The following is a 25112-nucleotide window of genomic DNA, read 5'->3' as shown; positions in this document are numbered from 1 at the left end:
TGTTTCCAAACCTCCTGATGCCAGTTATACTTGTTATCTAATTAAATATCATGAAAGGTAATGAGAAGAATAGTGTGAAAAGAACGATGATTGTTTCATATGAAAAGTCAGTTGAAGAATTTCAAAACACTTGACAAAGAATCATCAAATTAAAAGTAGGAGATACAAAAATTGGGGAACAATTATAAGAATCTAGAATTATTCTGTAGTAAGATTGCTTCTGCGATATCTATGGTCTTGTTCAACCTCAAGGAAATCAAAATAGGATATGGTCTTTGTCATTCGGGGTACGGTTCCTGCAAGAAAAATATTACAACCCCCAATCAGCAGATCCATACTCGAAGGTAAGGCCTTTATTCTTCATTGGGCCTTTCACTGAAATTAGTAAATTTAAATGGTATGTTATTTTTTATGACTCCTTGCCTTAACTTTTCAAGTTCACTGTCAACTATTGGTCCCAAATGCATGGAGTAGAGAGGGATTCTTTTGTATTTATTATTTATTTATCTTTTGTATTTATTATTTATTTATTTATTATTTATATATTTATGTATATATTATTTATTTATTTATATATTATTTATATATTTATATATTTTTTATATATTTTATTTATAATTTATAAAATTAAATTATAAATATATATATAAATATATATAATTAATTTATAAATATATAATATGTAATATATTACTTTATATATTTTAATATATATTATTTATTTATTATTTATATATATTTTAATATTAAATATATAAATAATATATTATTTATATATTTATTATTTATTATATATTTATTATATATTTTGTATTTATTATTTATTTATTTATTATATTATTTATCACATATAAATAATAACATGTTGCCTCATCCCCTGCCATATTTTTGTCGGCAAGAAAACACTCAGCAAGATGAAGTGAACTGCCCAAAGCCACAGAACTAGCATAGCCAGAGGTGTGTCTAGAGCCAGGTGGGCTCTGATTCCACCACCTCGGCCACCTCATGATAACAGAGAGATAAACAGGACACAGTTTCACGCACCCTGGCTTCTGTGGTTAATTATGTTTTGAGAAGGACTGAGTGTTACCTGCCCAAATAGATGGAAAGATGTTTGAGAACAAGACTATAGTCTTATACTTCACCATATGCCCCAGCACTTCCTACATAGCACTTGGCAATAAATAATTTTTGTTTGAATTGTTAAATTTTCTTTCCTACTTTATAATAGTGGGAGAAATTGGGGCCTTCCTGGTTTCTGAAAAAATTATGTTGCCTTGGAGTTTATAACCCCCACCATGGAGTATAAAATAACAGGAGAGAAATTGTATTGTGCCTGTCAGATAATGTCATTCAGAGCTTAACCTCATTGACTGGCACTTGCTCTTCCCCATCAGTGTGGCAAGATGAGCAGCACCCTGCTCACCAGATGGTTATTTGTTCCACCAGCCACCTTTGCTGCATCCCTGATTCACTCCAGCCCAGGACTGTCTCCAGCATTCATGCTTCAAGGCAGCTCCTGCCAACAACTTTGCCAAATGGCTCCTCTCAAAGTCATGGCTGCCCAGACAGACTGGCTCCTCCATCTGCAGCAGCTTTTGGCAAAGAAAGTTTCCCTTTCTGGCTCTGCCTCTTGGCTGCACCAGAGCCTTCTTGCCAGAATGATGATTTGACCCAGGAAGTACAGCCAGACCTGGAATTTCTGGGGTCATTTAAAGCCTATGGCCATTTTTTCCCAGTCTCACCCCTGAGGTGAACATCAGAACATATCAAAGAGACCTAGATGACCACAAATACAGAAGTAATGCCTCATAGAAACTGAGAGTTAGAAAAGCCTGTAGAGAGCATGCCTTCCCTCCCCCATCTTCAACCTCATTATAGTAGATTAGGAAACTGAAGCCCAGAGAATAAAAGTGACAAATTATGGTAGCAGGACTGGAATCCCACCCAGGTCTTCTGACGTGCATTCCACATTACTGCTTACAATATTGCATTGCCTTTCCATTTCCCCCCAGTTCATTTTCAAATCCCTGGTAGAAATTGGACCCTTGTATTGACTGATTCAGAAGAATATTTTTTAGAAAAATGAATCATCTTTTCTCTATCAACATCATAACTGTTCTTTTAAACAGGTGTTCATATACTACATTGTGATGAATTTTTGCCAAGTTTAAGAATACAGGGTTTGGAATCAGACAGACCTGGATGTGACTTCTGTTCTACTCACTGTTGTGTAACAATGGACTAGTAATCATATTATTCTGCTTTAACTTTTAATTTAAAGGGAGATAAGAACAGTATCAGCCTATACAATTAAATTGGGTTACATGAGAAAAATACTTTAAGGCTCCAAGCCTGTACTGGCACACAGAAAGCCCTCCATAACTACTAGCAATCATTATTAATTATTAACATTCAAATCCACAATGGTTTTGGAAGACACAGTACTGGGCACATATAAATAGGTAGATCAGGTATTCTCATTCTCTACATTAGGAAATTCAGGTTCTTGGTTTAAATGACTGATCCAGGGTTACACAGAAAACAAATAGAAGACCAGAGATTTCTGATTTTTTCTTGCCATTTTGCTAAGAAATGGGAACTGTTGTCTCAGCTTTAAAGATAATAAAATCAGGAAGGAGAACATTTAAACAAAAACACATATACACAGATAATCACTGCAGCATCTTATGTAATATAAAAGCTGGAAACAATTTTATATCCACAGGGAACTACTAAATAAACTGCGGTACTGTCATACTATGGAGCACTGTGCAGCCATTAAAAGGCATGAGACAGATGTAGGTGTTCTGATATGGAAAAATCTTGAAGACATATGACTAGTAGAAGAACAAACAAAGTGCAAATAAAACAGGCAGTGTGTACTATTTGTGCAAACATCCTCCCCAACTGTATACCTATACATGTATATTTAAATGTATGAATAGACAGATGGCTCTGAGGAAGTATACCAACTACTGATAATGGCAACCTTTGGGTAGGAACGTGGGATGGGTATGGGATGGAGGGTGATTCATGCTTTATCTACTTATCATGCTTGAATCCTTTTAAGTAAGAAAGAATATAGTATTATTTGACTTATAAATAAAAATATAAAGGCAGAGGGAAATGTGAATTACAATAATGCAGTTGGCAGGAACCAACAGACCTCCCAACTTGAGTGTCTCTAGCCCTAACCTGACTTCTACAAAGCTACATGAGCAATGTTAGCTTCACTGAGTTTCCTGTGTGGCTCTCCCACTGTGGTAAGGTCCTTCCTGGTGGTATTTTGTACTTAGGGACCCAAGTTCTATCTTTTAGACCACCTGGGAACTCTCAGCAGCATCTTGCTGCAATATTCCCTATTAGAGACATTTACAGGTTTGCCACCCTCTACCTTGTGTGTCTGTAGAGGAACATCAAGCTGATCCTTCTACGTCAAGTGGAGGAGGCGGCCTGCCATTCTGTGACCACTTCAGGTTCATTGCTTAACAAGGATTCATACCAGTGTGAGAAGCAATGCTTGATGGAGGAGGTTTTCAGTTCCCCAATGTTATGGACCAAATTGTGCCCCCCTCCACCCCAATCTATATGTTGAAGCCCTAACTCCTTAGTGTGACTGTATTTGGAGATAGGTCCTTTAAGGAGATAATTAAGATTAAATGAGGTCATAAGGATAAGGTCTTATGGGGCTGGTGCCCTTGCAAGAAGAAAAAAAAATGCCAGAGATTGCTCTCTCTTTTCACACTTGCACACATGAGAAAGACCACATGAGGACCCAGCAAGAAGTTTGCTATACATGGGAAAAGAGAACTCACCAGAAACCAACCCTGCTGGCACCTTGATCTTGGACTTCCAGACTCCAGAAATGTAAGAAAACAAAATTTCTGTTGTTTAGGCAACCCAGTATGTGGCGTTTTTTAAAATGCAGTCTGAGCTGACTAATACACCAAGCACAAAGGCCAGTACACCTGAAACACATCCTCCCACAGGTAAGGTACTCTTCGGCACGCTCTGTCCAACAGACCCCATCCTTCTCAGGTTAAAACCTGTTCACAGGGGCCCCTCTAGATTCCTAAACTCCACACATCTTTTTTCCCCTTACACACAGAACCCACGCCCGCTTCGTTTAACACTTGTTGTAAGTGATCAAGTCTTTTACCTCTAAAGCACAGAAGTGAAAGTCTGACTACCCCCTATACATGCACACACCCCTTCTCATTACCCAGGATGACCCTTTCTCCAAAGAAAGCTATGAACATTAACTATTAATATTTCCCACTATTAACTCTTTCCACAGTGAACTTGGAACAGAACTCAAAGGTTCCTGGGTTATTTCTGACAAAGTTCCTAGTAGACATAAAAATAGTCTGTGCTTTCTGTGAGATAGTTATGTTGGGGCTGACTTTCAGCCTGATTCTAGAATTCTACTGGAGAAGAAAAAGAAGGAAATTTGGTGGTAAAGATGACAAGTTGTGTGAAAGCAAAATCATCTTCTTATTAATGGAAGATGAGGGGAACCAGCTGGAGAGCCACTCTGGCCAAAGTGAAGCCTCAGACATCTACATATTTATGTGCAAAAGAACATCTGCCATCCCACAGCTGCCTCTGTCATATTCCTCTTGCTGTGGCCCAGGCAACTGTATGAGTTGTCATGAGCTGGGGAGAGTGGGTACCTAGATGGCCCAGTGGGACCATCTCAGCTCAGCCTGGGAGCTGCATGCTTACTGTCCTACATTGGGGATGAGTGACATGGAGAAGGCTATTCAAAAAACTCCAGCTAGTTCTAACATCTTGATTGCTCAATTCCATAAACACTTTTTTTCTGTCCTTATTATATAACAGAAGAAATCTACAGGAGCAAATCAGCTAAGGATTCTGTTACTGGGTCGTAGAATTCAGCTCCCTCCCTGTGGGATAATGGAAAAGGCCCAGAGATGTGCACTGCTGTGCTAGGAGAAGATGGATCAAGTAAATCCAGCAGCACCGAGTAGGCACCAATGGGATATATATGGAGGGTGGAGCACAACTTGCATTTCTCCAAAAGATCCTGAGCAGCATGGGTGGGCAAAGAACATGTGCCAAGAATCCACACAGTCATGGGCTTTAATCTGGTTACGCCACTTACAAGTGAGAATGTTTGTAATACATGTGTATTTGTTATGCAAGTTCCTTTGGTTCTCTGTCCCTTGAAATTTCTTATTTTAAAAATGGGGTTAATGCAACCATTCTCTCTGGGTTGTTGAAGGAGATTAAATGAGTAAACATAAGAAATACCTAGGAAAATGCCTGGAATAGAGAGTACTCATGATACCTTAGTTTCATTCCCTCAGCTACGTGTCTAAATTGGACCCTTATTTCTTCTTAAATGCAAATGCCAAAGTCTAGGAATGTCAGTCTACAGCTGTGCTCTTTTCATTGGGCATTACCAATATTTTGACAGGAATGGCCTAACATTATTCACCCCAGGATCATTGGTACATTTCTGACCAGCACTCATAAAGGGCTTGGGATTGCCCCTGGGGACCTGGATACTAATAATGAATACTTGCTAGTGATTTTCAATGCATTCTGGTTATTATATTTAGTAGCAGGACATTTCCCATCCCCAGAAAGGTCATTTACAATAGTGTAAGGCAGCTACTTCTCACCTCACATTTCAGGTTTCTCTGAGAACAGCAGAGAGCTCAAACATTCATCCATATGCATTGGAAATAGCATTCTGATCTGGCATTTGCATACAAATACCAAAGCAACTTAAGGAACTATGAGGCAGCTCTCCATCATATGACACTACCCCCTTTTATTTTTTCAATGCCTTCCCAGCATCTTCATATCAAAAGCCATTTTCATGTACCTTCCCAGCTTTATTCATCATAAGTTCCTGCTTTCTTGAGCTTATGTGGAATGGGGGATGGAGGAGGAACTTTTACTTCCTCACTTTTACTCTCTGTGGCCCTAAAAAGCTAATGTATTTCACAAATCACTCAGATCTCAAATTTGGAGACACTCTAAACTCAACTCATCCAAGACTGGACTCTTCTTATCCTACCACATTGCTGAGAAATGGCCATATATTAAAGTATTACTTGAATAATATCAGTGTGTTGTTAGTTATGCTTACCAAGGCCCTACTCCATTGTGAGGTACTTTTTTGCTACAATTTCTTCATACCAAGCCAAGATCCGCTTCCTTGTACTTTCTCACTCATTGGTTCAAATTTTGCCCTGAAATGCTCTTATCTGAGGCATCTCATCTCTTCATACAGTTTTAAGTACCTTTAATATGCTGGTGATGTTTAATCTCAAATTTATCATCTAGTCCAGGTCTTTCTCTTGAGCTTCAGACCCAGAAATCCAATTGTCTACTTGGAAGCCTCACTGTGAAACTAGATGTCTCACTGTCTCCTCAAACTAATCAGTTTTCAGTCTATTTCCGCTTTCAGTGATGAGCCCCATTATGCATCCATTTTCATGGCAAAATTCTAGGAGTTGTCCTTGACATCACCTTCTCCATCTGCACTCAATCATATTAAGTAAGTGCAATGAATGCATTCTTTCTCTATTATGTATCTTAAATCCATCTAATTCTCTCCATCTCTACTGCTGTCACCATCCTGGAGCACACCATGACCTCCTAATTATCTCCCAACTTTCATTCTTTTTCATTACATGCCTGGCTCTCTAACCCCATCCTACATAGCAGCCAGATTAAGCTTCTAGAAAAACAAATCTGATCATGTTTCCCTCTTCCTTAATGGCTTTCCATTCATCTTTGGATAGAGTCCAAACTCCTCGTGGTCAACAAGGCTTGATATGATCTGGTCCCTGAATACTTCTCCAGTCTTTTTTTCCCCCAACATTTTATTATGAAAATTCAAACAGACGGCAAAGTGGAAAAAAAATTACAGTGATTATCCATAGACCCACCACCTCAATTTAGTCATTAACTTTTTTTTTGAGATGGAGTCTCGCTCTGTCACCAGACTGGAGGGCAGTGGCGCGACCTCGGCTCACTGCAACCTCTGCCTCCTGGGTTTAAGTGATTTCCTGCCTCAGCCTCCTGAGTAGCTGGGATTACAGGCACGCACCACCATGGCTGGCCAGTGACTAACATTTTATACTTGCTTTATCATATGTCTATCCATTTACCCATCCCTCTATCTTAGCATTAATCTTTCTTGCTTTTGGTACATTTCAAAATGAACTGCAGACTCCAGTCTCATTTTTAGCACTCTTCTCCCTGTTCCTAGCCATAGTCATCTTTCCATTCCTTGAATCTCCCTGGGCTTTTGTACCTATTGTCCCTTCTACCTAAAATGCCTTCAGGTCTTGTTAATTGCAAATTCATCCTTTAGTTCTCAGTTTCAGCTGTCTGAGAGACTGTCCTTGAACTCCCGACCTAAATTAGATCCACCTTTCCACCTTATGACCCCAAGGCATCTTGTGCCTTTCCTAAATATCACTTATCACAATTGGTAACTATATATTTATTTGCAAAATTATTTGTCTCATACTATCTCCTCTGTTAGATTGAAAGATCCATGAGGACAGAGACCATGTCTGTATTGGAACATCCTGTATCACCTCTGCAAAACGTCAGTATTTGTTGAAGGAATTAAGGGCAAAATGAATCAATAATTGAAAGGAGCTACTTGGAATAGTAAACTTGTTCTTCCTTCAATATGTATAAACAAGACAGTTTTTTAAAAAGCCTTCTGAGGGAAGGTGGAACCCACTTGTTGCCAGAATACAACCAGCAAGTACATTAAGTAACAATAACAGCTATAATGAATTAAGGGTGGGCTTTGGATTAGGCATATTCTGAGTGCTTGAGTGCTTTCTCTGCATCAAATAATTTTTCTTTGGCATAGGTTCTATTGTTATTCCCACTTTCCAGCTAAGGAAACTGAGAACAGAGCAGTTACTTTAAAATACTCCATCTATGTAGAATATTCGGTCTATCTGTGTCTCTCTGTGGGCCCATGTGAAAGTAGGAAGATTAATCTAGAAAACTCACAGACTGCTATAATGGAGATAGGGTTTTACTTGGCTCTAACAGAAGCCTAAAAATATAGCAGGAAACCCACATATAGAGAGATTTGAGAGATGAATCCCCAGTTAGGAAACCTGGGGTTCCATATCTTAAAAAAAAAAAAATCAAACCATTGCATTGACTTTATTTTTGTGGGAAATTTCAACCCGACCCAAGGCCCTTCCTCTATATAACCCCATACACACTTCGAATTCTCCCTGCAAAGGATTTTATGCCTGATGGAAACACAGCTTACACACCAAGATAAAACCATTGCAATCTTTCCCAGAATAAGAGCTGATGGTTAAAGGAAAATGAAGCAGTGCAGAATTTCCTAGTGGGAGAACCTGGCCTTCAGACACTGGCTTGAGTTTGAAGACAAGGTTTTCCACTGAATGTGTGACTTTTGGCAAATTAGTAACATCTCCAGTCCTCAGTTGCATCAGTTTCCTTCTTTGAAAATGGAAATGACAACATCCATTTAATAGGGTTTAGATATATTGAAATGCTATACATAGAGCTCAGCACAGTGCTTGGAACATAGAAGATGCTCAAAGATGTTAACTTTAAAAGAGGAGGAAAGATAGGGAAAGGTAGGGGAGGGCAGTAATTTTCATGCTCAGAATTTTAAAAAAGTCCTAGGAAATTTATTTATTAAATGCACACCATGCATTCTTTAGAGAAAGAGAGAGAGAAAGAGACTGAGAGAGAGGAGCTTGGGTGAAAGTGTCCTTTAGCATTTGCATTGCTCTTAGCTGGATGAACTTGCCTGCAGCCACCACTTACAATGCAAATTGAGTTTAGAGTCCTTCACACTAACTACACAGCAAAAACCTTTCAGCTTTAAATAGAACACTGCAATGTGGAATGATCCGAGCAAACGGAAGAAAAATTCAGAAATACATGTGAAGGAGATATTTTGGAAGGAAAAAAAGAACAATCTGACATAACTGAGCAGGTAGGAGGAAAATGTAGAAATATTAAAGGAAACAGAAAAGCAAGATCTATGGAAGGACCTAGAAGCGAATTCCCCACCCAGTAAGAGGGTATAAGTTAATAAGGAGGAAGAAAACTTGTGGGGCAAGTCCCCAGTGAGGAGAATTTTTAAAAAGAGTCTTTTGATCTGGTGCTCTTTCAAGGTTTACTAACAATTCCTAAGGTATTCATTGGAAGAACAGGGACTCTACCCCCTCTGGCAACAAAATTGTGTGAATCTTCCCTGAAAGGAATAGGTCAAAACTATAGGGAACTTCTTGCTCTATTCAACTTCTGGTATTCACATCGTTTAAGTTCTATTTTCCTTTTCTTTCCATACCTTCTCTAAGATCAGATTTCAAAACCTGGAAGCTTCTGTGAAATAAAGGTTTGTTAGTTTTGAGTGTGATTAGTATGTGTGTGTGTTTGAGAAAGAGAAAGAAATCTGAGAGGTTGATTCTCACATGTCAGAAAGCTCATTGCTATAAACTCATTATCTAATTTTTGACTATATGAACCTAGATATTCTATCCAGAATAAGAGTTTTCAAAAATGGAATAAAAATAAGAACAAAGGTAATATCCAGGGCCCTGAAAACAATAAAGAATGCCATTTTTAACTGATTTCTTCACTTCACAATTGACACTCCTATACACATAGCTCCACTCTGGGCATTTTCTCAGCTTGCTAAGTTTCTCTTGCCTGCAGAATACAATATACAAGAAAACATGAAGGCAGCTCTCTTTCTTTGTGGTTACAAACAGAAAGAAATGTTCCCCCAAAAGCCAACAGACCCAAGGCCAACTTCTCTCTTGGATGACATGCTTAGATACAGAGTTAGTCACATGCTATCAGGTCACTGAGTCAGTGACAAAGTGCTAAGATTGAGGGAGAACATCTTGCAATCAGGTTGCCATCATGCACAGAAAAAGAATCGGTAAGTATGGTGCTCTGTATAGGGGAGGGACGGGCTGCACATCTTAAAAGCCATCTCTAAGCGCCTGGAGGCCAGAGCTTACAACTCTGCTTTATCTGTCTAGCACCGTGGGCATACTGGGCTTGATGCTCTCCAAAAATGATGACAAATGGAGAATATACTTTCAATAGCACTGGACATTCCTTCTATCTAGAATTTCCAGGGATGTTTATAGAAGATGCCACCTTTACCCCCAGATGTGTGTGTCTTTTTATTTCTTTCAGAGCTTGAACTCTTTTACTGCCCCCATCACATTTCTCTAGTAGTCTTTTGATTTGATTAAATATTACAGAAATATTAGCATCCAAGAATAATAATTTTAAATTAATACACCTTGCAACATTGTCCTAAAGCACTTCCACATACATTTTCTCGCATGGATATTACAATGTGATAATGCAACACTTTGTATGAGTGGCTAAGGATAAAAGGCCTACAGGTAGAAAATGAAAGCAAAAATGCAAAAGTTTTGGCATTGGGGGAAAAGAATGCCTCTACTCTCTATTCACACACAAAAGGCAGAAGGAGATTCCACCTGCTGACTTGCCCTTCCTGCCCGCACAGTACTAGTGCTTATGTCAGAACAAGCTGGGAGAGAGGGAGAGACGACAATTTCACCTCTTGGCAAAGCTCAGCTTGCTGAACCCTTTTGCTTTCTGCTGGCTGTTGATTCAGCAGAAACTACTGCTGCAGAATTCATAATGGTGATTTTTAAAGGCCCCACCGATCGCGTTGCTCACCCCACGTGTCAGCCTCATTCGCTGGCCGCCAGAGCACTATTTCCCCAGCCACCTTTTTATTTTTGCTAATGCACTTCCAAAAGGAAAGAGGTTCGCCCTTCTGCAAAGGGCCTTTTGGGGTTTTGATTGTCTGAGCAGGTAACCTGGCCGGCCGGGGAGATGAATGGGCAGGAAATGAAACCATGCCCTCCCTGCAGCCACTGAGAGACATAACATCTTTTCGCTCAGGGAGGGGGGACCAAGGTCCTACTGGGCCCCTCCCTTCTGATCTCCCCCCAAGACCCCTGCAAACATGTCGGGGGAGGGGTCACCTGCCTTCCTGGGGTCATCTTTCTGGGCGAGAGCCCCACCCTGAAAAGCCTAATCCCTGAGGGCCATTTTAACTCCCGTGGGCGCCGGGTCCACCTGCTGCTGAACGCCGGGCTCGCCTCGCGGAGCCCGGATGGATGCGGGGTGCACTGGTGGCTGCCGGGGCCAGCGGAGCCCCCGCCCCAGCCCCAGGGCCCGGAGGAGTCTCCGCCACTACGCGCCCAGCTGCCCAGGAAGCACAGTGATCCGCAACTTGCGCCCGGCCCCAACGGCGGAATGCGGCGGGGCTGGCGTTACCTTCGGTCGCATAGCTGTGGTCGCGCAGGAAACTGTTGTTGATTTTGCGGGTATCAATGTCCTCCTCCATTGACAGCAGGCTTACTTGCGTGGGAACCAGAAGCCGGCAGACAAGTATCCATGATCCCTCCCCGCAGCCAGTCTCACAGGAGAGGGGGGCAGGGGAGCCAGTGGGACTGCACCATGGTCCGAGCCTGAGGAGGAGACGGGGAGGCGGAGAGAAAAAAAATAAAAACCCGGCAATGGAGCTGTCACCTCCTCCACTCGGGTTCTGCGAGGCTGCGGCGGCTCCTCCCGCGCGGTGCGCTCACTCCAGCTCCAATTCCCAGCGAGGATGCTGCGCCTGCCTCCGCTGCCTCCGGGTGGCCAAGATGCGCGGTGCCCCGAGGGGTCTGTTCCCGCCCGCCCTCCCCGGAGGCGCTCACAAGCGGGTCTGGGGAGATGCCCAACAGGTTCCCCTCGTTGGCAGCCGCTCCAAAATGCAAAAAAGATCCCTCCTCCCCCTGGGAGAGCGGGCAGCCGCGACAAAATGGTGCCTTTCTGGACCCGAGCTGCAGTGGCGAGATGGCAGGGACAGGATTCAGGCTTGCCTGGCCGGAATGAGGGTGCTGGTCCCACGGGAGGGCGGCTTCGGCAGGCGGGGGTAGGGAAGCTGGCAGGGAGCTGGGCAGGGCGCTGCGGCCGGCGCCAGCGCACTCACCCTCACACCCACACGCGCGCACTCGCAGCTGCTGCTGCTGCTGCTGCTGCTGCTGCTGCTGCAGGAGGCTGGAGGCGGCTGGTGCATTAAAGGCGAGGCTCCTCCCAACCGCGTCAGCAGCCCCAGGACTCTTTCCCAGCAGCGGTGGTGGCCGAGGCAGAGGCTGCGGCTGCTCTTTGCTGCAGTGGGGCGCATGCAGCCGCGAATCGGCACCTGGGCAGCAAGCGACTAGCTTGCAGGTTCAGGTGGAACGCATAGACGCTCTCTTCCAACCTCCTCCCCTCTCGCGCCACTCAGCTAAGGGCCGTGTCTACGCTAGCACCCAGAGCCCCTAGCTCACTGCCTTTCTCCGGACACCTGCGCTTGAGGACAGCAAAGAGAAGTAGGTTCCTCTGGAAGTCAGGAGCTCTACATCCAGGTTCCTTTTCCTCACCCTTATGTGATGCATGTGGTCCCTTGGTGAATTTAAAGGGCGAGGTTTGCGGCTCGAAGCTTCAGAAAAAGGAGAGAGTGGGAAGTGCCGCTCAGAGCCTATCTTAAGCCCTTTACTAGGAATAGGAGGGAGAGCAGGGGCCAGAACTTTGCAACTGGTTCCCCCATTCCTAAGAGTCAAATACCTTCTAACTGTAGGAGGCTGGTGTTCAATAAAGCATCTGTGTCTACACAGGTGGAGCAAAGCACGAGACTAGTAAACAGGGTCAGTCTGAAAAAGTCCCCTCTCCTTTGCCCTTTGCACTTCGTTTTGGACAAACTATTGCAGCCCCTCCGTTAAGGTTTTGCTTGAGCAGGAACACCTTCTGTTTGCTGTCAGCATGGAAGGTACACTGAAGCACAGGAACATAAGCGTAAGAGCCCTGTGCCCACAGAGAGCCACTGCTACCCTGGGGGAATTTCAGGAATCCAATTAATACAGAAAAGAGACCTGTCTTCCTACTTCAACTAGGAAGAAAATATAGAATTCCCTCCCCACCCATGTTTTCCAAAATTTCAAACTCTACTTTTGAAAGAAAATGAGATCATTATTGTTACGAAACAACCAAAAACATTTAATGAAGCAACCCAAATCACTAGAAAGCCAATTTGAAAAAGACATCAACCCCAATCACTAGAAAGCCAATTGGAAACAACATTTCCTAGGTTTCATCTTGTAGAAGGTATTCATTTCAATGGGTATCACTGTAGGGAGAGACATCAGCAAATGTTTTGCTCAGTTAAGCTCCACAAGTTTAGCTGGATGGGCCCAGAGGGACCTATGAGTTAATTATATACATACAATGCTTCGGCTAACACAATTTAGAAAGTATTTGAAGTTCAAAAAAATGGAAAAACAAGTCCTTAACTGAGGTTGGGAATTGTCATTAGATTTCCATGCAGTATGGATACTTCTGGTAGATAGAAAATGACATCGTCCTCATCTCCAGAAATTGACTGCATATCCCTGGGAGAAAAGAGCAGAAATGTTCCTTGACATAGTTATTTGTGTGTGTGTGTGTGTGTGTGTGTGTGTGTGTGTGTGTGTGTGTGTGTGGCGGGGGGAGTTCAGTTCAACTTTCAATAGATTCTATTTTATTTCCATCTGGTGCTTAAGGCTTATACACTTGTTTGTTCAAAATCCACATTTAAAATTTTAGTAACAGGTGAAGACGGGTACAAGTTGATTTGATCCACTTCAGTACCAGTTGTCGTGGCTGGTTCTTCCATGGGATGAGCTGTAACTATCACCAAGTTTCCAACATTCAGTCCTTTTGTAGTTACACATTGCAGCTTCTCTTGGATATTGGCACAATTTGGAGTAGGAGCAGAGTGGGGAAAAGCTAAGTTCATCTCTTAGTGAATCAAAATGATGAGAAGACATTGTGCCTTAGGTTGGAATGATCTTAAATTGTTTCAGGAGGCCTTGGAATAGTATTTGGGAAAATTTCCCCCTTATCTTTCTGAATCATGGGCTAGATTGGGACAGAGCTGTGTGATGAATCAGGTAGGCCCAGGCTCATTGGCCAGGCTGTGCTTGAGGAATTTTCCACTGTAACCAATGGGGAGAATGTCCCTTCCACAGATCGAGTCTCTGGGTTTATTTATTTTTCTTTTTCACATATCCTGCAAACTTTCTCCTGCATTTATTCAACAGTCCAGGCATTTTTCCTAAGACATAAGTTCGGAGAAGGCAGATTGGATAGGTCTCCATTGTTTAAGTAGATTTCAAGGTTTCCATTTGGCCAACTACTCTTTTCTAATATGAGAGAACTAGCTCATCCAACCAAAAACAAGGGGAAAAAAGCTGTTGGCTCTGTGCCATAACACAATGACCTGTGGTGGAGGTAAGGGAGTGAAAAGAGCCCTGTACACCACTGTGGAGCCGGGGAGTGGGGGAGAGAGTGGGGAAGATGGGAGTAGGCTGCAGAGATCAGTCTTCAAAAGACTCACTGGCCACTTCTCTATTCCTCTAAAATGTCAAGTTCTTTCCAAAAGCGGTGGACATTTCCGCATGCTATGTTCTATGCCACTTCCTCACGTTTTGGCATTTAGCCTCTCAACTGTCCCTGCTTTGTTGAGGCATTCCCTGACCACATCATAGTCCCGACTTCTGGTGTTTTCTGTCTCCACATTTTTTTCTTTGTCTTTTTCATGACTCACAGCATTTTATAATATTTGTTTACTTCTTATTGTTGGCCATTTTCACTAGATATTTTACTTTTATTTTCTCATTTTATTTTATTTTGTTTATTTTTTTGAGACAGAGTCTCACTCTGCCACTCAGGCTGGATTGCAGTGACACGATCTCGGCTCACTGCAACCTCTGCCTCCCGGGTTAAAGCGAGTCTCGTGCCTCAGACTCCTGAGTAGCTGGGACTAAGACATGCACCACCACGCCCAGCTAATTTTTGTATTTTTCAGTCGAGATGGGGTTTCACCATGTTGGCCAGGCTGGTCTCAAACTCCTGACCTCAGTGATCTACCTGACTTGGACTTCCAAAGTGCTGGGATTACTGGCGTGAGCCACCATGCCTGGCCTCACTAGATCTTTTCTATTGACTAATTGGCACTTAGTAGATGCTTAATTATATTTGTTGGAGACAAACATTTCTTAAACAAATGAATAAATTGCTGAATATCTTACTTTAATATTTAGGTTTCATACCTCCACCCTTCTTAAAATTCATATTAAAATAATCTGTTATGAGCTGGAAATTTTCTAGCTCATAAGCTGTATTCCTATTGAAATAATTGGTTCAATTTATTCCTGTATGCATATATACAATCAAAATTTACCAAGCATTTATGTAAAGAATTATTCTGGCCAGGCGCAGTGGCTCACACCTGTAATCCCAGCACTTTGGGAGGCCAAGTCAGGCAGATTATGAAGTCAGGAGATTGAGGCCATCCTGGCTAACATGGTGAAACCCTGTCTCTACTAAAAATACAAAAAATTAGCCAGGCATGGTGGCACGTGCCTGTAGTCCCAGCCACTCGGGAGGCTGAGGCAGGAGAATCACTTGAACCCGGGAGGCAGAGGTTGAATCGCACCACTGCACTCCAGCCTGGGAGACAAAGCAAGACTCCTTCTCAAGAAAAAAAAGAAAAGAATTGTTCTAGGTGCCAAGGATATAGATTTATATAAAACAGAGTTTCTTTCTTCATAGAACTTAAATTCTATCATCTAATTTTAATAACGTGAACTTTCTTAGAAATACAGCAAATGCATTCTATATCAACAGACTATAGTGCAATGTTAAGTGTCAAGGCTCCAATATCATTTTCTGTCACTTTTTTTTGTGTCCTCAAGCAAGTTACAAGATCTCCCTAAACCATCGTTTTCTTATCTATAAATTAGGAAAACGAATAGTGTTTATTTCATAGAGTTATTACAAGGATTAAATGAGAAAATATGTGGAAAAAATACATTGCTATTACTTTGAGTATTTACTTTCGTCATCATCACCATCATCAATGTTCAGCAAATGTGCAAGTACTTAACTATGTCAGACACTGGGATAGGATTATAGATTCAGCAACATCAGTGTATAAGATGTAGTCAGTCTCTGATGTCATGGAACTTAGTGTCTAATTTACAGTTTATGTAAAAGGGGCCATAGTCTTCAAAGGGGGCAGCAGAGGGAACTCTGAAAGACTGACCTATTTCAGGCTTATGCTTTACATAGAAAAGGCCAATTACAAATACACAGCCTTCTTAAGTTACCCAGCTCAGTATTGACAGCATGTGGACACATTCTTTTTTTTAACCACCCTTGTCATGGTCCCCTCCCCCAACACTCACATACCCACTCTTCCTTCCTTAGGCTAATGCTTCCTATACGGGAACCTTTTAGGTCACCCTGTCCAATTAGCACATTAAATATCTAGAATTTTATTAAAACCTTTGACCTAAGCCAGTCTGGAGATTCTTAATAGAAGCTTTAGGTGTCAGACAGTCCTGGTTTGTGTCCCAGCTCAGGCATTTATAAATTTCATGACCTTTGGTGAGTAATTTAACATCTCTGAACCTCTATATTTGCAAAATGGAAGAAAACAATAGTTGCTACTTCACACGGTTGTTGGGTGGCTTCAGAGGTAAGGAAAGTGCTTAGTCCAGGTTTGGCTCAGAGCCAGTCTTCACTAAAATGACCCTTCTTCCTCCTGCGGTACTTCATGAGATCTCCCATTTGCAGAGAATTGGAGAAATGCACTCCAAGTCAATTGTTCATGTGAACAGAAGTGGCCTAGAAACCTCAGTTTTACTGCCTATCAATCTGTCTTAATGAAAAACTAGAAACTGGATACATGAAATTTTATCATCTTACAAAAAGCCCTTTATAAACCATGAAGTCTTGTGCAAATGAAAGGAATCAGGATTATCTTCTCTTGACTTTCTCATTATGTATGTGCAGACCTAGTCACATTTCTCTATTGTGGAATCATATGGAATTTCTCTCTATGATCACTAAGCACCAGTTGCACAACTCTCTCTCTAAGGTAGTTTACGTGCTGACTGTCCAGAGAATGACCTCTTGAATTTCTAGCAAGTTTGCAATTCCTGTTTGTGCATGCTACAACATGTAATACCACATAAGTGATCCTTTAACGTGGCATTTAACCTGGGAAAAGAAAACAAAACCTCTTGCCCTCAAAGTGTTGAATTCTAGACTCTGGACTCTTAATGGATTTTACCATGTAAATGCTTCTGCAACTGAAATTCAAGTACAGAAACTTATGAAAATACAGTGGTACACTGAAGCTGGTGGGTACTGGCTATTGAGAGCTGATTTTGCTGATCATGTACATGTCTTTCTCGTTCTGCTTTGAGTGACATCACGTTAGTAGCTTAACATCAGAAATCTGCCATGGTAGGATATTCATATCATGGAAAATCTAAAAAAAAAACACTATGTAAATTCAGGGTTTTTTTTTTTTTTTTTTTTTTAGAGCCAGTTGTTAAACATTTACCAGTCTACCAGTAGAAACACATTACTTGCTGATGTATCTTTCCCCTCATCTCTGTTATCAGTGCAAAGTACCCTCCAATTTCTGTACAATAAATCTCCCAAGTTATGTCAGTTCCAGAGCATTCCACCATTCAACCAAACTTCTCCATAATGTTAAATAACTCTTAAAATCCTACCTTTCCCTGAAGGTTTCCCATATCCATCAGAGGAAACTTGATGCCCTTGTCTGATCCTTTCCAGGCTGTTATGAAATTGCCATGGTAGACTTGTGAGTGATTGCTTTTATAAGGCTCCTAGACCTAACAATGTAGGAATGTTCGGTCATGCTCACTCCCAAGGAATCATTTCTTTCGACTATTTAGGTTCTGTTGTGGCCTTACTCTTGCCCTTGAGTTGTCTCAGTACTAAACAAAAATATCCGCTGTGCACGACTTCATTGACAGCTGTTTTACTTGTCTAGTTAGGGTATCGATGCAAAGGGAGAAAAGTTACAAAACTCAAGAGTGTAGATCTGAGAGCATGAGATAAAACATCTTCTTGTACCTCTTATCATTCATTGGTTTTAGAGTTAAATTTAGGCTGTCCTGTGCAAGAAAGTTTTAGTTTACAGTATATTTGTTAGGTATAAGGTGAGAATTTCCAAAACCAGTTTAGCAACACTCCAGGGATATGCTTAGTGCCTGATTACATTGCTCAAAGTAAAATTTTAGTATAATTTAAACAAGAATAAGTATTGGGAAATGTCTTTCAAACCTTTAAAAAATATATCAAGAAATAACACTTTACAGAATTTATTCTAAGAAAATAACCATGGATGTGGGAAAAAATTTAGCCATAAAATTATTTCTAAAGAACATTGCTTATAATCGTGAAAAACTGGAAACAACCCAAATGCCCAACAAAATAATTTCTTAGGCAAATTATAATGAGTTCATATAATGGAAAATTATTGATTCATTTATATAGTAATAATAGCTAACACTGAGTATTTATTATGTACTAGGCACTGTGGAAAGGGTTTGAGTTGCATTGTCTCATTTTATTCTAATAACAGCCTATATACAGTATCATCTCTATTTTACCGAGGCTAATAGAGGTAAATAATATAACCAGAGTCAGATAGATGAGAGCCTGGCGCCAACCCATGATCTGTCTCTACAGCTCATGCTCTTAACCACTGTGATTTGAGCTATTTGTGTGTGTGTGTGTGTGTGTGTGTGTGTGTGTGTGTGTGTGTGTGTCTATTGCAGTGGGTTTAGGTCACAACAGAATCATCTGGAGGTCTCTTTCCAAACCACTCACCGCTAGATTCTTGCTTGTCTCTCTTAGGGATGAATATTCTCTCAATTGAAAATCACCACAATTGTGTTGGTGAGGATGTGGCAAAAATCAGAACCCTCAAATCCTACATTGCTTGTGGGATTGTATAACAGCACAGCCACAAATAGTTTGCCAGTTCTTCAAAATATTAAGCACAGTTGCCATATGACCCAGAAATTTCACTTCTATGTATATATTGAAGAGAATTGAAAGCACGTGTTCCCACCGAAACTTGAACACAAATGTTCATGTAATAGCATTATTTATAATAGCCAAAAAGTGGAAACAACCCCAAATGTTCATCAACTGATAAATGGGTAAACAAAATGTTATATGTCCATACAATAGAATATTATTCAGCTATAAAAAGGAACGAAGTATTGAAACATGCCACAACATAGATGAAACTTGAAAACATTATGCTAAGTGAAAGACATCAGACACAAAATATTACACATTGTATGATTCCATTTATGTGAAACGTTCAGAATAGACAACTCCTTAGACAGAGAAAGTAGATTAGTGGTTGCCAGGGACTGAGGGTAAAAAAGAAGGGATGGGAATGACTGCTAAAGGGTTCAGGATTTCTTTCGGGAGTGTTGAAAATGTTCTAAAATTAGATAGGGGCGGCCGGGCGCGGTGGCTCACGCCTGTAACTCTAACACTTTGGGAGGCCGAGGCGGGCGGATCACGAGGTCAGGAGATTGAGACCACCCTAACTAACATGGTGAAACCCCGTCTCTACTAAAAGTACAAAGAATTAGCCGGGCATGGTGGCGGGCCCCTGTAGTCCCAGCTACTCAGTAGGCTGAGGCAGGAGAATGGCTGAACCCAGGAGGCAGAGCTTGCAGTGAGCCGAGATTGCACCACTGCACTCCAGCCTGGGCAACAGAATGAGACTCCGTCTCAAAAATAAATAAATAAATAATAAAAATAAAATAAAATAAATTTGGGGCAATAGCTACACAACTCTGAATATAATTAAAAACCACTGAATTGTATAGTTTAAAAGTTTGAATCTTATGGCATGTGAGTTAGATATCATTACAGCTGTTATTAAAGATTAAAAAGTCATCACAATCATAAACCACTGTTACTTATGGGGAGTATGGAGTATGCTATATCCTTAAGGTATAGCATTGCAGAAACGCTTAAAAGTAGTGACAAAGATAGATGTTCATGATGTTTAAAAAATCATAAACCAAAATAAGCCAACTGCTACAATTTTTTGGTTAAAAAATGTGCATATGCTAAAAGGAATGTATCAAAATATTAGCAATGGTTATGTGTAGTTTTCTTTTGTGTTCATATTTTTGTTAAAATATTTTAGAACATGCATCATTTTAGATTTTTTAGATTATCATTTTAAATTTTTTTAGTAAAAAAAAGATAAGTATTTTTAATGCCATGAAATACTTTATAGGATGAAACTTGTATAGAAAAGATTAAAACATTTTCTTCACACCAGGAAGTCAATAGACACATAAAACAACTCTGGTCACATATATGTTTATATATATATATATATAAACATATATGTGACCAGAATGTATAGAACAGCTCTGTGCAATAGAAATATAATGCAAACCACATTTTTAATTGTAAATTTTCTAATTTCCACATTAAAAAGTGAGGAACAAAAAGATGAAATTCATTTTAATATATTTATATTTGAATTTTTTGCAGATAAACATCTTATTTAATCTGTCAAAATATAATTCCAACATATAATCAATATAGAATTACTAATGACGTATCTAAATTCTTTTCTTATGCCAAATCTTTGAAATCTGGTGTTTTACTCTAAAAGACCTGTCAAAACTAGCTACATTTCTAGGGGTTGGTAACCATGGTTACCATATTGGACAGCAGAGGTACCATGGTGCTATTTCAAAATTTTTATTCTATTTGCAGAAAGAGTTTTAATATGTTCTTTAAGAAATAAATTTTTACCTACTAGGAACTTGAATGTAATGCTAAAACTGAACTAAATAACATTAATCTGATGAGCCTCAAAACTATTTAAAGTTATACAAACTGAAGATGAAAATATATGTAGACATACCTATATATATATTATGCAGAATAGTAATTTTGAATCCAATCTGCATTTTCCCCTCAAACTAGTAAGCTGAATAAATAAAATTAAAAAGACCAAGATTCTAATAGTAAGATGATACCATATAACAAACTCAGACAAGAAAGATGTGATATATTATTCCATCACTGTAATAATTACCATCCTAATAGGTCAACTATTTAGTTCAACATCTATGTCTTCAATTCCAGCTAAGGGAAGAAGCCAAATAGCCAGATGTCATTGCCAAAAAGGGCACTTTCATATCTGGGCATCTGGATACTATTATAACCAATGAAAGTGGAGAAATTTAAAGGTACAGTTGGTAGGCATCTAGTAGAGAACCATTAGTAGTCTTTTAGGTTGTACTAGAGAGTAGAATGTTGTGGTCACATGATCAATGGATTAATTTCTGAGGACTTATTGAATTAGATATTCCATTGTCTTTAACTCATACATGCAAACAGTTTGTTTTGTATGCAATTGAGCACTCTCTCCTTCCTAATATGGTTTCTTCACTGATTCCTGGGCATTGGTCTCTCTTTATTCTCCTACTGCCTCAGTGTACACTACTCAGGCTCATTTGGTAGCTCCTCACTGCTGTGACCTCTAAATGTATAACTACCCTAGAGTTCAAAGTTCAAAGTCCACAGTCCCACAGCTTACCACTCACATAACAACAAAACCTTAAATCTGAACTTTGAGCATAAACCTCTCCCCAGACCTCCAGAGCAATATCACCAGCAGCCAAGCTGATATTTCACAGGGTATAAGGCATCTCAATCCCTAATTCTGCCCCACAATACCCTGCCCCACCCTCCTGTTCCTTCGTTCCACTCTCTCATTCCCATCTTTTCAATCCTGCCTGCTCTAACTTTGAAATATGTCCAGAATCAACCACTTCTCACCATCTCCATTGCTGCTACCATGCTCCAACTATCATCCTATCTCACCAAGATTATTTCGACAGATTCGAACCAGTCTCTGATCCTCCTTCACCCCCAACCCCTGTGGAGTAGTTTCCAGGCAGCAGGCAGAATGGTTCTTTTAAATGCAAATCACTTCATGTCACTTTTCTGCTCAAAGCCTTTTATTGGCTTCCTACACATTCAGACTAAAACTTTCTTAAAATGCTGGAAAGATTTAGCTCCAGCTATAGCTCTTTTTTTTTTTTTTTTTTTTTTTTTTTTACTTATCACCTGCAGCACCACCAAATTTCACCTCCCCTCCTACCACCACCACTCGCTATAGACATGGAAGGAAGACAGGACAGGAAGACAGGAGAACACTCCCACTCCAAGACTTTTGCATCTTATGTTCCCTCTCTTTCAGACACCAGCGTAGCTCAGTGCTTTACTTCTTCAGGTGTCTGTTCCAGTATCAACTTCACTGGGATACCTTCCTTAACTACTCTGTATAAAATAAATTAGCACCTCCATCTCTGCCCATCACTGTCTATCCCTATATTGCAACTAGACTGTGTATATTTATTTGGTTTTGGTTATTACACCAGTAGAACATAATTTCCAGGGAGACAGAAACTATTTTGTTCTCTGCTTTATATGCAGTACCTGAAACAGTGCCTGGCACTACTAGTTATGCTAATATATCTTTTGAAAGAATAAAAGAGTTAATATGTGTTTGCTTAATAATAAGGATGAATCACGAGGGAAAATTAACGAACAACAAACCTAGGATGCTTATGTAGTAAAGGATTTACCCTTGCCCGAAGAGAGGCCTGGGTTTTGCCCTAGGCTTCTTGGAGGTAATCTATATCACATATGACAGCAATGTCTTTGTTTAGGGTGAGGACTGGCTCCAATGGAACTTAGGGTGGGAGTGGCAATACCAGAATGACCATGCGACTTAGGGTGGAAGCTTTGAGTCACATGGTTATCAGGTGAACTGAACACTAACTTCAATCATGTATAAAATCAATCAATCCATCATGTCTACATAATTGAGCTCCAATAAAAACTCTAAATACGAGGCTCAGATAAGTTTCTTTGGTTGACAATACTTTTTGCATGTTGTCACATGGCAGGAGGTTAATGGCAGGGGGGTAATGCATGAGGTCAATGGCAGGTGGGTAATGCATCCTGAAGACAATTGAGACATTGCAGTTGGAACTCTCCCAGGCTCTGCCTTATGCATCTCTTTCTTTGGTTTATTGTAATCTGTATCCTTTCCCTGTAAGTCATAACCTTGAGTATAATCACTTTCAGTGAGTTCTGTGAATTCTTCTAGTGAATTATCAACACTGAGAATAGTTTTAGAAACCCTCTGAATTTGTAATTGGTGTCAGAAGTTAGGGCAGTTTTGGGGATTCTACCCTCAAATTTAGCAGTTGTCTAACTCCAGGCAATGCTAATCATACACCTGGCAAAGTTAAAGCTAAAAAATGGGCTTAGAGAGAATTAGGTCTAGCCCATCATTTTGCTGATGACGAAAGCCTAGAGAAAAGATGCGACTTGCCCAGATTACCTGGTAATTTGGTGACAGACGAGCATGAGACCTGGTGTCCTGAATCCCATGATCACATCCGCACACACACAATGGCTCTTCTTAACTTTTGTTTTGTGTCATATGCACCACTTTTTCTTAAGAAGGTTAATAAAAATTTATTGGACAATTAAGTTGGCTTAACTCTCCAGTATGTTTAGGTCAGTGTCAAGGGGAGAAATTACTACTGTCTTTCAAAAGTCACTAGGGCCAACCCTGGACAAAATTGTAAAGTAACACAGTTCCTCTTTTCTCCCTTGCCTCTGCTTTTAAGTCCTGTGATGGGCCAGGGAAGTGCCGCAGGAGGAGCTGTATCAGTCCTCCTGAGCCACGGCTGTAGAGGTTGGATAGGAAGCCTTTATGCTCAGTTCTATTATCTTCAACCAGTTCTATTATCCTTCACCTACACCATCATGGTCTGCCACACTCTCCTTCTTTGGAGGAAATATGAAAAGTATAGGCAGCTTTAGAAGCTTTGGGACACAGCACATGGTAAACTTTGTTCATCATGTGGGAAACATGTTGACAAATTCAAGGCATTACGCAAAAAAGGTTTTCATTCTGGCCATTACTGTACTAGTGTGATAAGTTACAGAAGCCAGAATTCAAGAGTTAGATGGACCTTGAACTTGTAAGCAAGGTTGTATACATTTTAAAACTCAATAAATATTTATGGAATACATACAGAGTGAAAATAATGATATTAAACATCCCACAAATAGAGACCTTTGCAATTTCCATTTGGCATCTGACGGCCCTACAAGGACTGAACAAAGGATGAAAACCCAAGTTTATAAATTTACATTTGAAAAGTAGCATAGGCCCTGAGCCATGACTTTAACATTTTAGGATCATAGATCCTTTTGAGAATTTAATGATTTCTCTCCCCAGGAAAACAACAACAGCAACATAGTTTAAAGCACTTCCCGCTTCCAAATGCTGACTCATTATGTCTATTTCACAGATAGGAAGAAAAACAGACAGAGAGAGAAAAATAAGACCTGGGTCCAAAGAAAGGTACAAAGTTGAGTGCAAGTTTAGAATTACAGTGCTATCATGTCCCCAGCAAATTTTTTCATAGAGGATTAAAGTGGCTGTCACAGATATAGCATTTAACTGGTAATGATATAAGGCCAGATGTGAGTCTCTTTTCTATGATGGGTCAGTAAAGTGTAATAGGCAAACGGTTAAAGGCATGATTTTTGAGAACCAGGCTGCTTGAGGTCAAATCTTTACTGTGGGCAAGTTTCTTAATCATGTTGTGTTTTAATCTCATTTGTGAAACAAAGATAATAATAGGATCCACTCGTAGGGTAGTTGTAAAAATGGAATGAAATGCCTAAAGCAATGCATGGCACATAATACACACCCAATAAATGTTCGCTCTTGGTATTAGGTGTTGGATACTGTCATTTTTATGAACACTGTCATTGTCTGCATGGATGCTAGATTTATTCACTTGTATAGTCTTCATCCTTGAATTATGTTAGCAGATTTGCTCTTTTTCATTTTTTTTAAGTTAACTCAAAGACATGGTTTCATTATAAAGGAGTATGAAACTCACGTCAGTGGGCTTCTAATGGAGGCATATTCATTCAACATCAAATTTTTATTACCTGCCTACTATGTGCTTAGCACTAGGCTTTCTAGTTGCTTGTAAGGAGATTACGACTTGATTGCAAAGATAACTGTTAGTAATTTATGTGTGAATAAGAGACCAACCAAGTGTGAACTAACCACA

The 25112-nt window shown here is 40.3% G+C and overlaps 1 protein-coding gene across 14 annotated transcripts in view; it reads right to left on the bottom strand.

The window, feature by feature from the left end:
* The window catches only part of PPP2R2B (protein phosphatase 2 regulatory subunit Bbeta), a 500674-nt gene that overhangs the window by 281782 nt on the left and 193780 nt on the right, over nt 1-25112 (bottom strand). For 4 of the 14 annotated variants that reach the window (XM_055285747.2, XM_055285748.2, XM_055285746.2 and 1 more), the window contains one exon: nt 11332-11525. The exons of 7 other annotated variants lie outside the window; for them this stretch is intronic. In XM_055285747.2, the coding sequence (XP_055141722.1) occupies nt 11332-11525 (194 nt within the window). Of the gene's footprint in view, nt 1-11331; nt 11892-11921; nt 12141-25112 lie in introns of those variants that run through there. 3 more of the 14 variants (XM_055285755.2, XM_055285761.2, XM_055285758.2) reach the window with 3 other exon arrangements.

This window comes from Symphalangus syndactylus, chromosome 7 (genome assembly GCF_028878055.3).
Source record: "Symphalangus syndactylus isolate Jambi chromosome 7, NHGRI_mSymSyn1-v2.1_pri, whole genome shotgun sequence".
NCBI lineage: Eukaryota > Metazoa > Chordata > Mammalia > Primates > Hylobatidae > Symphalangus > Symphalangus syndactylus.
The sequence above is the reverse complement of the archived record's forward strand: the minus strand, read 5'-3'. Positions and strand labels throughout refer to the sequence as shown.